The sequence below is a fragment of the Enoplosus armatus genome, chromosome 12 (genome assembly GCF_043641665.1).
Source record: "Enoplosus armatus isolate fEnoArm2 chromosome 12, fEnoArm2.hap1, whole genome shotgun sequence".
NCBI lineage: Eukaryota > Metazoa > Chordata > Actinopteri > Centrarchiformes > Enoplosidae > Enoplosus > Enoplosus armatus.
The window spans coordinates 22,605,703-22,620,102 of NC_092191.1; the positions used below are offsets into that span (position 1 = coordinate 22,605,703).

The 14,400-nt window shown below is 42.3% G+C and overlaps 1 protein-coding gene across 1 annotated transcript in view; it reads right to left on the minus strand.

Annotated features, from left to right (window-relative positions):
• Window positions 1-14,400, minus strand: part of ltbp1 (latent transforming growth factor beta binding protein 1) — a 103,672-nt gene that overhangs the window by 11,435 nt on the left and 77,837 nt on the right. The window contains exons 16-23 of the mRNA XM_070916585.1: window positions 14,209-14,334; window positions 12,913-13,038; window positions 10,673-10,792; window positions 7,682-7,804; window positions 4,861-4,986; window positions 4,606-4,734; window positions 3,371-3,499; window positions 214-351 (exon numbers count right to left, since the gene is read on the minus strand). Of these exons, the coding sequence (XP_070772686.1) occupies window positions 214-351; window positions 3,371-3,499; window positions 4,606-4,734; window positions 4,861-4,986; window positions 7,682-7,804; window positions 10,673-10,792; window positions 12,913-13,038; window positions 14,209-14,334 (1,017 nt within the window). The remainder of the gene's footprint in view (window positions 1-213; window positions 352-3,370; window positions 3,500-4,605; window positions 4,735-4,860; window positions 4,987-7,681; window positions 7,805-10,672; window positions 10,793-12,912; window positions 13,039-14,208; window positions 14,335-14,400) is intronic.

The window sequence follows — 14,400 nt, forward strand, 5'->3', positions numbered from 1 at the left end:
CAGATTCAACACTCCAGCAACCTAGCTTATTAAACTAAGAACTGTGTGAAGATGAGGATGGTTGAGAATCACTAGGACCAATCTATGTGTCCCAATCTACTGTATGAAGTTTGTGCTCCTTTTACAGACTTGTGTGATGAAACCAGTCAGACACCCTGATGCCTGATGCCATGCTCTTTTACTCATTTGTGTGAAAGCCTAGGGTCGGGTCACCTGTGGGAACGGCCTCACACTTGGCAATCATGACGTTGTAGTCCTGGCCGCTGGGGCACACGCAGAGGAGGGAGCCCTCGACGTTCACACACTCGGCCTCTCCGCACACGCTGCTCAGCAGGTCGCACTCATTCACGTCTGTGGAGAAGGAACAGAAGTACATGGTTGATGAATGTTATTTTTAATTAGGCTGCTCAATGGCCTCTCAACAATCATGACTGAGCATCATCAAGCATCATGCATCGCCGCTCACTAGCGCACACGTTAGACAGGTCAGTTATATCTTTATCATTCCGTCTATTCGTGCGGGAGATGTCAGATCACAGGGGCTCTTTTCCAACTTTTCTAGCGTTTTATGTCTTATTGGTGAAATGCATTCTAATGCACTGCAAGAGCAGGCATTATAGTGTTGGATTGGTCCGGTAATGCCAACGAACTCAATTTGTTTGGATTATTCATTTCCACTCGTAACACATAAACTCAACTGCAAAAGCCACGATCTGCCTCTGGCTGCAGATTTGTGGTGTTTGGCGTTCAGACCAAAAGATGAATAATTTAACACTAAATTAAACAGATGGTGTTTTTGAATGAACATCATTCGCTTGTCGTTTTGCTTCTTAATAACTCAAAACCACGAGGAAATTCATGTAAATATGAAGGAACTATTGTTAAAACTATTGGAACTTTGGAAAATATTCGATCTGCATCTTGGGATCTGCAAGGAAATACCCACGTTGATAGGCTTTTTAAGTTGTGTTCATGCTCACGTGAGACTTATATCACCGTGACGTCAAGAGCTTTGCAAACCATCTCTGTGACAGAGAGCAGAATCACTGCTTCAACCCACAGCAAGGGGAAAAACTATCGTAGTTGGGTTCCATCTTGGAAATAGTGCAGAAGGACAAAGAGAGGACCCCCTACTGAACTGTCTTTATTTGATAAAATCAAATGATGTGAGTCAAAGCCAACTGAGCCATGTGCGGTTTTTCAGAAATGAAGGCGTGTGTCATTGAATAACTGTTGCCTTTGTCTCAATATCTCTTCCTCCAGGCCAAATAATTAGCATTTCTCCAATGGACCTTCGGAATGGAGCAAGACCGCTATCTGTCTTCCAAAGAGAGTAGGCAAAAGTTGCTCAAGTGACATAATACACTAGCTTGCGTGGGATATTTTGCAATACCCTCTCGCCATCTTAGCTGAGGGATGGGACTAACTGCAAAACGGAAGGTAAGCACTTCTACCTCTACCTTCATATAAATCTGTGAGTCATCAGCCAAATCTTTGGGCTTCAACGTATTGTTGAGTTTGCTAAACCCAATTAGAACGATGTCAAACTTTGGCAACATTGCTACAAAGCCTCCTTGGGGGGAAAATGAGGAGATAAAGGTGAAGATTCAAATCTCAGAGGCAAGAAGGGGAAACCACAGGAGAAGACAAGAGAGGATGGTGCAGTGTAAAAGCAAGGAACAGGAGAGAGGAAACCAGAGAAAGTTGGCTGATAAGAGGAGAGGAATAGATTTAGGGGAAGGAAGACAGAGAGACGACACACATTCTAAATGGTTAGTGGTACACCACCACTGTTGGTTTTCAAGGATTATGTGTGTCTGTGTGTGTGTGTGTGTGTGTGTGTGTGTGTGTGTAAGTGAGTCCATCTGTGCTAGCCACAGTACAGTGATGGTTTGGCAGTTAGGTGGAGGCAGCTGGCTGGACTGAACTTGGGTGGGACCCAGCAGCACTGCCAAAGGACAGATGGGAAGTGTGTGTAAGTGTGTATAAAGCACATACTGTATTGAGATATGTGAAGAGTGCGCTGGTAGTTCTGGTGCTGTATTTTATGAGTCTGTGTGTGTGTGTGTGTGTGTGTGTGTGTGTGTGTGAGAGAGAGAGAGTTTTTGGTGGGGTTGGTCACTGGGAGAGTGTAAGTGGGGGAAGTTTTCTATCAGGGTTAAGCAGGGGGAAGTCTGCCCTGACAGTCCTTCCTGCTGGAGGAAATTGGACTAGATGGGAGCTGCAGGGGCCCAGTTAGCCTGGGGAAACACCACCACCCATCAGATCACACTCATTCCAAACCAAACTTGAGGAAAACCGCTGATTTTCAACATTAGTTTCATGTATTCCTCTTTGGGATGGTGTGTCCGCAATACCTGGCAATGTTGCTTTCAGAAGAAGAAACAACTAAGGCCAAAGGTAACAGGGAGGCTAATACCCTAAATGTTGGGGCTTTCATTTATCTCAGCTAAAGAGAAAACCAGGCCTTTATTTGAGACATTTTTTATTATTAGACTAGAAAATTCCAAATTGTCTGAAGAAAATGCACGCGTCCACACAAGTTCAGTAATTGCTGTTAAATGTTTCAAAATCTTTACATGTTGATACTTCCACTATGTGGAAATGCTACATGAAGCTGTGCTACATGAAGTGTCGCCTTAAGTGTAAGCAGCAGGCAAAGTTACGGTACCAGTTGAAGTGAAAGCACTGTAAGGAGTTGAGGTGTTTGTTGAAGTGTAAGCATAAAGAGTACTGAATTCCCCCTGTGGCCTGTAAGCCAACCCTGAATCCAGTGGCAGGCCCGCTTTACTGAAATATTTTTTTTTTCAAACAATACTCCATTAATTCCAGGAAATTGTGAAATTAAAACACCTTTTGGTATCCACATGTGTATTTATTTTGTTTGCAGAGGAAAAAGCAAAAAAGACGAAATCCTCGCTTATTCTACGCATAAAAAAAAAAAACGGCCTGGACAATATTATTGGCACGTTTTTAGAAATTGCTTGAACTCACCTGTGGTTAGTCATAGGCGCAATCTAATAATCACTCATTCCACCAGTTTAAATGGAGCAAAGAACTCATTCTACTGTTTTGCAGCCCCTTTTGAAGGCATCGATATCTCAGGTGTTTCCATCCAACAGGGACGTGCCGCTTCATTAGTGCAAAATCAGGGGTGGAAACTGCTTTATCACCGTATTTTGCAAATGAAGATGTCGTGATAAATGCACGGCTGGCGTGGAGTGTATTGTTGTAGTTTGCTGCTTGTTTGCTAGAAATATATTGACGTAATTCCCCAGTTTTCTGTCTGTTATTTGCAAATTATTACACAGTGCAAGACCTTGACTGTAAGCATATGATTTGAAATGTATGTGGGTTCTGGAACACTTACCCACGCAGCCTTGGCCATCCTGGGACTCCTGGTAGCCCTGGTCACAGAGGCATCGGAAGGAGCCCAGTCTGTTCTCACAGAAGCCGTGAGGGCCGCACATCGTCTCATTGAGCCCACACTCATCAATATCTGGACAAACAAACAAACAAACAAACAAACAAAGCCAAGAAATGTCAAATGCTTTTTTTTCCTTCAATGATTTGTTCCATCCTCTCCTCTCTAACACTCATTACAAGCCTCCGTATTTGTGTGTTTCTCCAGCGTCTTGTTTTCCTTGTTGATGATTTCATTGTGAAACACTTTAAATTGCACTGTGGTGGATGAACATCTGCTGAACAAATACATGCCGATTTGTTTGCAGACTGAAAGACACACACACACACACACACACACACACACACACACACACACACACACACACACACAGTGATTGAAGCAGCTGGTGTAAAAAGTTACAAAAAAAAAATAAAAAAAAGACAAGCATTAACTGGTTTCATAAAGGTAGACACACACACACACACACACACACACACACACACACACACACACACACACACACACACTTGAGTCTGAGCCCCCTGCATAAATCATGAGGCACAGAGCAACAAATATCCCTCCTTGTCTAGACAGCCAGCTCAAAGGCTTCCGTCTGTTTCTTTTCCTCTAATTTTTTTTTTTCTCTTTTCTCTCTGTTTTTTCTAAGGCAGGAAAGGGCATTAAAAAAAAAAAAAAAGCTCTGGCACAGAGGCCAAGACTCTCGGCATGGTGGAGAGAATAGGAGCAGCATATATGTGAAAGAAATTGAGGATTTCGTTCATGTCTTTCTTTCTTGTTTAAAAGGCAGTGACGAAGAGCGATAGAGAGGGTGGGAATGGAGACATGGACGTGAGACATGTTCCTTGATCACCATGAACACACACTGCAGTTTATTTGGACTCAATCCCACATACACCGTCCTGCTGCCCCAAAATACTCACAAGAGCGCCAAATCCGCAGCTGAAAATAGTCCCCAACAAATACACTATTTCCTCCCGTTTGAATGACGTTTGCTAAAAACTACAGTGTAAAAACACAAAATGATGTACATTTGTAAAATAAATATGCTCATGGATGATTTTTGAATAAGATGTATTTGGAAATTTAAGAATCATGTCAGGCATATATATGTTTGTTTCAAAAGCAAGTTTGAGTGACACTTTGAGTGCGTGTTTCTTTCCTTCGAAGTCGCGTCTTACCGTCGCAGGAGGGTGTGTCCAGGTTGGCAGTGAATCCGCTCTCGCACACACACAGATAGGACCCCTCTGTGTTGAGACACTCGCCATGAGGGGAACAGAGCTCTGGTTCATCCACACACTCGTCAACATCTGGGAGGGCAGAGACAGAAATCCACTGAGGCGTATGTGTGTGTGTGTGTGTGCGTGTCCGTCCATCCAAGCAGGCCTAAATCTAAATCCCGGATGAGAGAATTGCAACCCTGCCCCAGCGCTCACCTCTGCAGCTGGTGCCGTTGACCTGTCGGTATCCCCGTGGACAGGTGCAGGTGTAGGAGCCCATGTTGTTCACACACTCCCCGACAGCCTCACAAGGCCTGGCGTCTTCTAAACACTCATCCACATCTGGAACATACAAACATCAGTCCTGTGAGAGGGTGTTTTTTTTTAAGGTTGAAACAGATATTTCGAGAAATAATGAAATTCTTTAAGAGATGGATGTCATTCCTCACATAACCAAAAAAGTACGTTCTGATTATGTTAACAAATGAAATCTTAAATAGTTAGCACCAAATTATGCAAATGTATTCATGGGTATTCATTCTAAGTACATGTGTGCAAGTGATACGTCGATTTATATTTCCTTTGAGGTCGTTATGTAACAGGAACTTTTTCATTTACCTTTATTTTGACACTTTATATGGAGGACCACAAATGTCATGGAAATGGTTATGAAGCGATCCTAATATAATAATATCTAATTGGAAAATGGAAATGCAAATGGAAAAAAAAATGCCAGATTAAAACCTCTCTTAATTCAGTGTGTAAATTATTTATTTGATCTATTCATTCATTAACCTATTGATTGTTTTATGTTGTTTCTAATTTGACCTATGGATGGGTTACTATATACATTTGTCATTTTTTGAATATTCTTATTTTTATTGTCCATTTAAATGTCAATCGATGAAATACTTTTATCAATTCATTTGTTTTTATTTGTCCAATTAGATATGAATTAATTTATATGTCAATGACCATTTCCAAGACCTTTTTTAGCATATTTTGTTGGATTCATCGCACATGAATTAAGCTACATCTCAATGATCTGTTTTTCTGTGCATGATGATGACTCTATATAAATGTCGTTGTCTTGAGTAAAACACGTTTGGTGACAATAAAGTTATCAGTTTGCACACTCTAGAACTCATAATATAACTATTATCTATATTTGCACACAAAAACAATGACGTCTGAAGACAGTAAAATCCTCTGCAGTACTGTGTGCAGTGATTTATGTCTATGACACTGTGTCCTTGGTAAATTAAAATCCATGTCTGCCATCAGCAACGAAATGGAGCCATAAAACAGACATATATCACGGACATGTTTTCCTGTTTAACATCTGCGACAAACCATGACATCAAAAGGGCAGCGATAAGAGACAAAAAGGGGGAGGGAGGTTCCTATTTACAAGTTAGTAACCAGAAAGAGTTTTAAACGTATTAGACTTAAGGGCAATAATGTCCATCCCTCTTTTATATGAAAATAATAAGATAATAATGCAAAACCAAAAAGTTTTTTCAAAAGTGTACTGGGATCAGCAGTTTGCAGAGCATGCCGAACATGTGGAGTTTATCTATTTGAATCATACATTTTGAGTTCTTTTACACCCGTAATATTAACTTAACCATTGTTTAAGTTTAAGCCCTATTGGTGCATTCAGGTGCTTCTGAGAAGCTGCAACAATGACATTTGGATTCTCATGGTATGTTTCTAAAAAGAAAAAAAATCTAACATGCAAGACAAATTATGAGCAACAATGGACACTGTGTGCAGCATAATGTAATTTCAGTAGCTTCTTCAATTAAAAAATATCGCTAACTGCTTTATCACACAATGATCATGTATATTTTACGATATGACACTTTATTTTATCCCTTTTTCGTTTATCTAAATTTTTTTTTTATCATATTCACCCTTGCTTTATTGCAAATGTCATTATTAGTTAGATTTGATCTAAAGCAATTTGTGCCGAATGCGGCACAGAAATAAAATTAAATAAAGTGTCACATTAATAATAATAAATATTGTTGTTGATCATGTTCACTGTGATGGATTACATGAAATGAAAACAAAATGATTGCCTGGAAGGTAGAAAAATGGAACTGATTCATCAATGAAAAACGCGAGGTCCTGTGTTTTAGAAAATGGTCAGTAGTAAACTATAAGCCATATGCATTTTCCCGTTTAGAACCGTTCGTTTAGGGCTGGGTTGAAACCTGTCAGTCCAATTCTGGTGCAGACTTAACAACCGGACTGGGACTGTCTGAAAAGGAGGGTCTTGGTCTGCTCCGGAGGTTCGTTGCGTGTGTTGTGAAAGCAAGCTCGAAAAGAAGTAGTTTGTACTGCACAACGATGTTGTCCGACCACATCTGAAGGCAACAGTGTTTATACCGGTCTCTCTTGGAAGACATTCATAGTGTTGCACTTGGTTGTTCATGTGAAAAAGTCACAGAGATACTTGTGTCAAGAATGGAAAAAAAGAGAGCTGAGAGAGAAGTTTAGTGGCCACTTTGGGAGGTGGTTTCTAAAGCTATTACAGGGGACGTATTATGCTCGTTTCAGCTATATATTTTTGTTCTGGGTCTCCGCTAGAGTAGCTTTGCGCGACTCACAGTTTAAAAAAAGCCGTTTGAGCTCCTGTCTCTTTAAGGCCCCCCCCTCCCTAAAAGCCCACTTTCTTCTGATTGGCCCACATCCCAACTGCTGCTAACTGTATCTGCCGTTAGCTCAGTTAGCTCGGAGCACCAGGGGAGTGTTGGTGTTTACACCGCCGGGAGGAGGCAGTGTTTGGGCCCGGGCTCCGAGAGTCAACTAGCTAAAGAGGACCGCTAGCTGCACAGCTAGCTAGCTCACGGCAGCTACAGTTAGCAGTAGTTAGCGATTCCTTTAGCAACAAGTAAAGCCATCCAGCCTAACCAACTTTCCTTCACTTGTTTTGAAAAGTACCCAATAAATAGTAGTTTATTATTATTACTAAAATTATAGTACGGGCCTTAACACGTGTATGCAGTACTGATAGGACTACATGTCCTACCATCACAATGGTCTCCAGCTGGGGACACTCTGAAGCCAAGCCCACACTGACAGATAAAGGAGCCTTCGGTGTTCTGGCAGTGGCCTCTGGTGCAGACCCGCTGATCCTGGCACTCGTCTATATCTGAAACGACACAAACAATGGAACAACTCCCACCACATAAGCACAATGCGAGGGTTCAAGCAATGGATTCCTCTCACATTACTGACCGGCACTGCAGTCGCTGAACGGCAGGCTGACAATGTGCAGGAAATTCTCTTAAATAAAACGACGAATTCATACGTCCGTTATCTGCTATAAAGACCGTTTGTATGTCCCCTCACTTTGATGTATAGTCCGAGTGCTAATTAAATGCCGGAGGGCTTAACACTTCAGGTAAACACAGGCGTAGTAACAGGAGTGGCATATTATAGTTGGTCGATATTATATCGGTCTTTAATAATTAAACTTCAATAATTAGACTTTGTTTATGTGGCAACAAAATCAACTGTAGAGTAAATGGTGAAAGTCCATCATTTGCTGATCCAAAGCCATGAGCTCCAACATGTCCCCTGGTGTCGTGTGAGGCCTGAAAGATTTAGAAACACGGAAAAACAGACTTTGCCCCTCACTGGCGGGGGGGTGAGGGGTGGGGGTGGGGGTTGTGGAAATAACGTTGGTCCTACTTTATCATTCAGCAAATATCAACTAAATGAACTGAGAATTCATGACTGACTGAACACGGTGGAGAATTCAACTGGTGGAGAATTCTCCACCGTGTTCAGTCAGTCATTCCTGTTAACAACTGTATCGCTGAGTTACCACGTGTTTGGATACGTCAGTGCCTGTAGTATCAAAAATAGAGAGAGCGGTTGAAATATTTGATAAGGGACGCGTTGGCCGCGGAGCTCGACAAATCCGGGTATTTCACCGGCTCCAAAATGGATATCGACTATCGGAAAAAAAACCATCCCTAGATAGACCCTGATGACAGTTACGAGCTAGAGTGGGAAGCACATCCTGAGGAAGACGTTGAGGCGGACATAACGTTAGATAATGACTTCACACCGGCAGTGTGTTGATCAGTGGTGGTGGGAGTATTCAGATCCTGAAAGCAGCAATACTGCAAATCCAAATAAGTAAAAGCTGTGTATTGAAAAATACAGCAAAATGTACGGTATCCATGTGAGTGTTACACTATCATATATTATATTATTGGATTATTATAACTGATACATTCATCTGGAGGCAGCATTTTGCTATTGTAGCATCTTTGGTGATGTGGCACTGTTCTGACATCCAAGCAGTAACTTTTGTGCATGTTAAACCTATTAGTGTTATCATAACTGAGAGACCTGATGGCCACACAAATAAAAACCCAAATTCTGAATAAACAACAACAAAAATGGAACACGGACTGAAAAGTTGACCGTCTTGGCAAATGGCTCCAAAAAAGAAAATGGACGCCTCCATTGCCTGAGCAAGAAAAGAAGCCCCTGCACTGTCGGTGGTGCATTTCCATTGATCCCCGTTCTTCAGTGTGAACTGGATTATTGGTTTTCCTGGTGTTATGAAAAGGCTTGGATCAAGCTTTTTCTGTATTTACCTTGGCAAACATTTCGACAGGAAATAAACCCACTTATTTAGAATGAGCAGTAAAAAAAAAAAAAAAAGAGTCAATAAAAACACAGCGTGTGTCTAAGTAGCTAAGACACACACACACACACACACACACACACACACACACGTACAGTCTAGGAGATGTGACATTTCCCTCAGTTTGGCAGTGTCATGTAAACATCTGTGAGCTGGGTTATTACCTTCTATAAAGGACTCTATTGCATGGCCTAATTATTTCCTCTCGCCGCCACCACCACTCACTGCCACCCCACTGTGGCTTGGCTTGCCCTGCATGGTGTGTGAACAGTCAAAACCTCACAGCTAACCCCCACGTCACATGGGATACGGGAGCGGCAAGCTACTGAAAGAGGAGAGATGGGCACACCTTTGGTTTCCAGGAAAACGCCGGCCCATGCTGTGTGCTTTGGAGCGGTCCGCTGGTTTTATTGCTTGATTGGTGCGGTATTTTATCCTGTGCGCGTTTCCTGGGCTGATTTCTGTACGTATTGATGGCTAGACATTACGCACCGTGAGGTTAGGATGGAATCTAACTACTACCAGAAACGGTACATTCAACTCAAAGTCCAAATAACTGGAGGATGCTCCCAGAACTGAGGTGTCAGGAATACACAGTGACGCTGACAGTACACACTGACAGTAAGGCAAAGCCGCCGACTGTGCAATCTGTATCTGTGGACGCCACGAAAATATCTGTAGTCGGATCTGTGCCAGGAGTGGGCGTGGCTTGTACCAGAAGTTGTTAGAACAACAGCAAAATAGAATAATACTGTTATGAATAACGTGTTACATGTAAGTGAATGCATCAAATAATAAAACTGTTAATGGTTTCGGTGGAAGTCAATTGTTAAAATAGAACACTAGGTTGGTGGAAAGCCAGAACGGGTCCTATTGCATGATTTTGTTAAAAAAATTGGGAAAATTGGAGGTTATCTAAAGTGTCTATGAGCTCATGAGGCCCTATTGCGATTTGTTTTGTTTTGTTTTGGGTTTTTTTGAAAGGTGGTCATGCACGCAGGATGGGGTCCAAAATAAATGAAAACAAAGTTTGTTTGAAATGAGAAACAAGAAACTCCCTTGAACCATTTTCATTTTCATGCTCTTTTGAGACTGTCCCTAACGTCAGCTCCTCTGTATGTCAAAAATCGCGCACAGTGTCAGGCTTACAATACCTGACCGAGAGTTAAAAGTAACAGCTGTGGAGCGCGGCGAATCTGTTTATCATTATATATGTGTTTACACCCCTCACGCAGTTTCTTGCATGTTAGCCCAACTTACGTTTAAGACACAGTAATGGGTAATAGCAGCATTGCAATAAGGTTCCAGACACACACACACACACACACACACACACACACACAGTCTTAGACCTACCTACACACTGGCCTCCCTGTCCCAAGAAACCATTAGGACATGAGCCACAGCTGTAGCCCCCCGGCACGTTGAAGCAGATACCAGACGGACACACTGTCCTGTTTGAACATTCATCGATATCTGTGAAAAAAAACCCAACCAAAAAACATATATATAACATATATAAAGCTGTCAAATACAATACTATGATACATAGCCAGGTCTTGATGATGGCCATCCCGCCCCCCAAATGTTACTGCAGGTTTAAGGAAGAGATACAACATCTTCATGATAGTCTCATTAAGGTTTTTGATGACTACAATCCAGACCGCATGATATGCAGCAGTATGTCTAAGCTTCCTATCAACGTATGACTGGAGTGAATCTTTTTTATCTCCAGCCGATTCGTTGCAGCTGACAAACCCGCAGCTTTGACCGAATGGTGGCAGTCAACCTTTTAAAATGAAGTACTTCGACTCTATACAATAATAGCGCCAGTGCAGACAGGTTTCACGAGTCAAATATGTATGGCAGGAAAGTCTTAACTTTGCGCCACAGCTTAACGACTCCTTTTTAGGATTCCAAAATGTGTTTAAGAACTCTTGAGGTTGTTTTCGTATTGATCTTATTAATAGATAGCTCGGCTGCACGTCCACATCCACATAAACCCCCTCAAAGAAGTCATAATCTGACCCCTCATCCTCCCGCAGCTGAGGAGAAGACATTTTATTGCAGTTCTGGGGAAATGAGCATAAGGACTGTTTGCCCTCACAGCCCTAATTCAGTATCATTTTGGTGGGTGGGGAAAGCTGCATTGAAATGGCAGGAAACCACGTAATGACAGACTGCCTCATATTTATATCCCAATAAGGGGGCTGAAGCAGGGAGGAGGGTGGTGCAGACGCTGGTAACAGTGTGGTCACTGGCCTCGTCCAAAATTCCACTGACTTCTAATTCTATTAGTATGCACTTGTTAGTGTGCAGAGCTCATGTTTGACCGAGTGTTGGCCAGCGCCAGAGGCTGTGGTTGTGCATAGCATACTTGTCCTAATGCTTGATGCTGCACTTTTTGTTTTGTGTGCACTGATATGACATTTTAACGCCCCTCTAGCATACAACCATCAAACACTCTGGTCCAGAAAGTGGTACAGTGTCTTGACAACGAGTGCCCGATTGCCAAATGTGGATCTGGAGGTTCAGGTTGTGATCCCCAGAGGATGATTCATAAGGATTTTGTTCTGTTAGGCACCACTGTAAGATCAGAATGTATTGAAAACTAATAGCCCTTTTCCCATGAAATCCACTGTGGATATTCATGGGTGAATCCAAAAACGTTCCAAGTCCAGTGGTCAAATTTGCTTGAATAACGCAAGAAACTAAACACACCTTAAACCTTTATTTTAATGACCCAAAGATATTTCCTTTAGTACCAATAACTATCTTCATTAAGCTATATTCATTTTCTCTCTCTCCAACCCAACCGGTCAAAGCAGATGACCCCCCACCTAGAGTCCTGGTTCTGCTCGAGGTTTCTGCCTCTTAAAAGGAAGTTTTTCCTTGCCACTGTCATCAAAGGTCTTGCTCATGGTGGGAACTGTTGGGTCTCTGTAATAACATTATAAAGAGTCGGTCTAGACCTGCTCTATTTGTAAAGTGTCATGAGTTGACTTTTGTTGTGATTTGGCGCTATATAAATAAAATTGAATTGCTGCTGTTGCTAGGTGACTATTTGTATCAATATGGTTCACAGGTTGACAGCAGAGATGTGCCTGGATCTGGCGATTTATCTTCTATTTCCTTATTTCTTCGGACTCAATTAAAAAGGGTTTTCACGCAAACGATAAAGAATAATATGGCAACGGAACATTTTTTTGTTCCAGCCACAACTTTCCTGGTAAGAGTGTAAACGAACAATGCAGGCGGTTGGGACACTCGTGTGATTCACTGTTGTAGGTGAGGGATATGAATTACGCTGGTGGACTTGATATCGGTTTTCATTTCCAAGCTCCAAGGTAATTGGCAAAGTGGTGGAATGAAGAAAAGTTTTCAGGCCGGAACAAAAGCTAAAGACAACCCTCAAAACAGATATTCATAGTTCCGTCACGTAACTCGTGATGACGTGTCCTCTTCAGAGGGAAGAGAAAGATGAGTATCGCTACCAAATTCTGGGCTCATTACGTCGGTTTTGTTGCACACAGCATGAGTAAAACAGAAATAAACAGCGTGCATGTATCAGAGTCGGAATAGTTGTCGGCACTTACCGCCACAGCTGGTTCCCTCTTCGTCGATGAGGAATCCCCGCGGGCACACGCACAGGAAACTGCCCTCTGTGTTCTGGCAGCGACCGCCAAAGCACAGAGATGGGCTTTCCGAACACTCATCTATATCTGGACACACACACACACACACCGGAGCACACGGCACAGGACCACGTCAGTTTACAATTGGACGGAACCCAAGACCCTTCATGTAGCTGAAGTTGCTAACACGCATGGTTGTCATTTTGTTGGACGGGTGCATTGAGTGAACCGGACGCTGCGTTCCAAGGCGGCACCCAGTTTGTTCAAATGAAAGTTGCTCACTGGGAGCGTACGCATTTCTGGGGCCTCTGGCTGAGCTGACTTCCTGTCGGCTCCCTCCCAGAGTTCCCGATTGTTACCGGACCTTATGCATCAAATTCGGATCCTACAAAAAGTCATTTCAGGGGAGACATTCTCTTTTTAATCATTTTCCACAGGGGGAGTCTTAGGGCCAGTGATGTGATCCTGCCATTCTCCAGTGGTGGAGGAAGCATTCAGATCCTTTAAGTATAATCAGGAAAATGTACTTAAAGTATTAAAAGTAAAAGTACTCAGTGTAGTAAAATGTCCCCTGTGATTGTTATACTATTATGTATTATATCATTAGATTATAATTAGTCATGTATTAATGTAAAAGCATGGATTTTACTGCTGTAGTTGGTTGAGGTGGAGCTCATTTTGACCTAATTTGTATCGGACCGCAACTCGACGATTATTGTCATTCTGGATTCATCTGCTGATTCTTTTTCTCCATTAATTGATTGATTGTTTGGTTTGTAAAAAAAAAAATCTGAAAATGGTGAGAAATGCCCGGAGTGACACCTTCACAAGGCTTGTTTGGTCCGACCAACAGTCCAGCTTGTGAAAAGAAATGTTTTGGGGGGGGTTTTTTGCCTGAAAAATTACAAAATGATTATCAGAATAGCCGCCAATTTATTTTCTGTCGACTAACTGATTAACTGATTAATTAAGCTGTACTTTTCAGCTGTACTTGTATAGACTGTTGGGTAGTTTAATTCATTAAAAAACTAGTAACCAAAGCTGTCTGATAATTGTAGTGAATTAAAAGGAGATCCAGTGCAGTAGAAGTAGGAAGTGGCATGAAAAGAAAATTTCCCATATCTGTTGTATCTGAACACAACTTGCTAGTAGGGCAGGCTATTGCCTTAGCATGATAAAGAACACTTAGCAACGGACGTGCGCACGACCTTTGACCTTTGACCTCAATAACCAGCTTTGACCACTTGACTCCCTCACCTACACAGGTGGTTTGGGCGTCGTCCAGGCGGTATCCCTCATCACAGTGGCAGGTGTAACCCTCAGCTGTGTTGTAACAAATCCCCTGGCCACAAATGTACGGGTTGATCTGGCACTCATCCACCTCTGGGCCAGAAGAGAGAGAGAGAGAGGGAGAGGGAGAGAGAGAGAGAGAGAGAGAGGGAGAGAGAG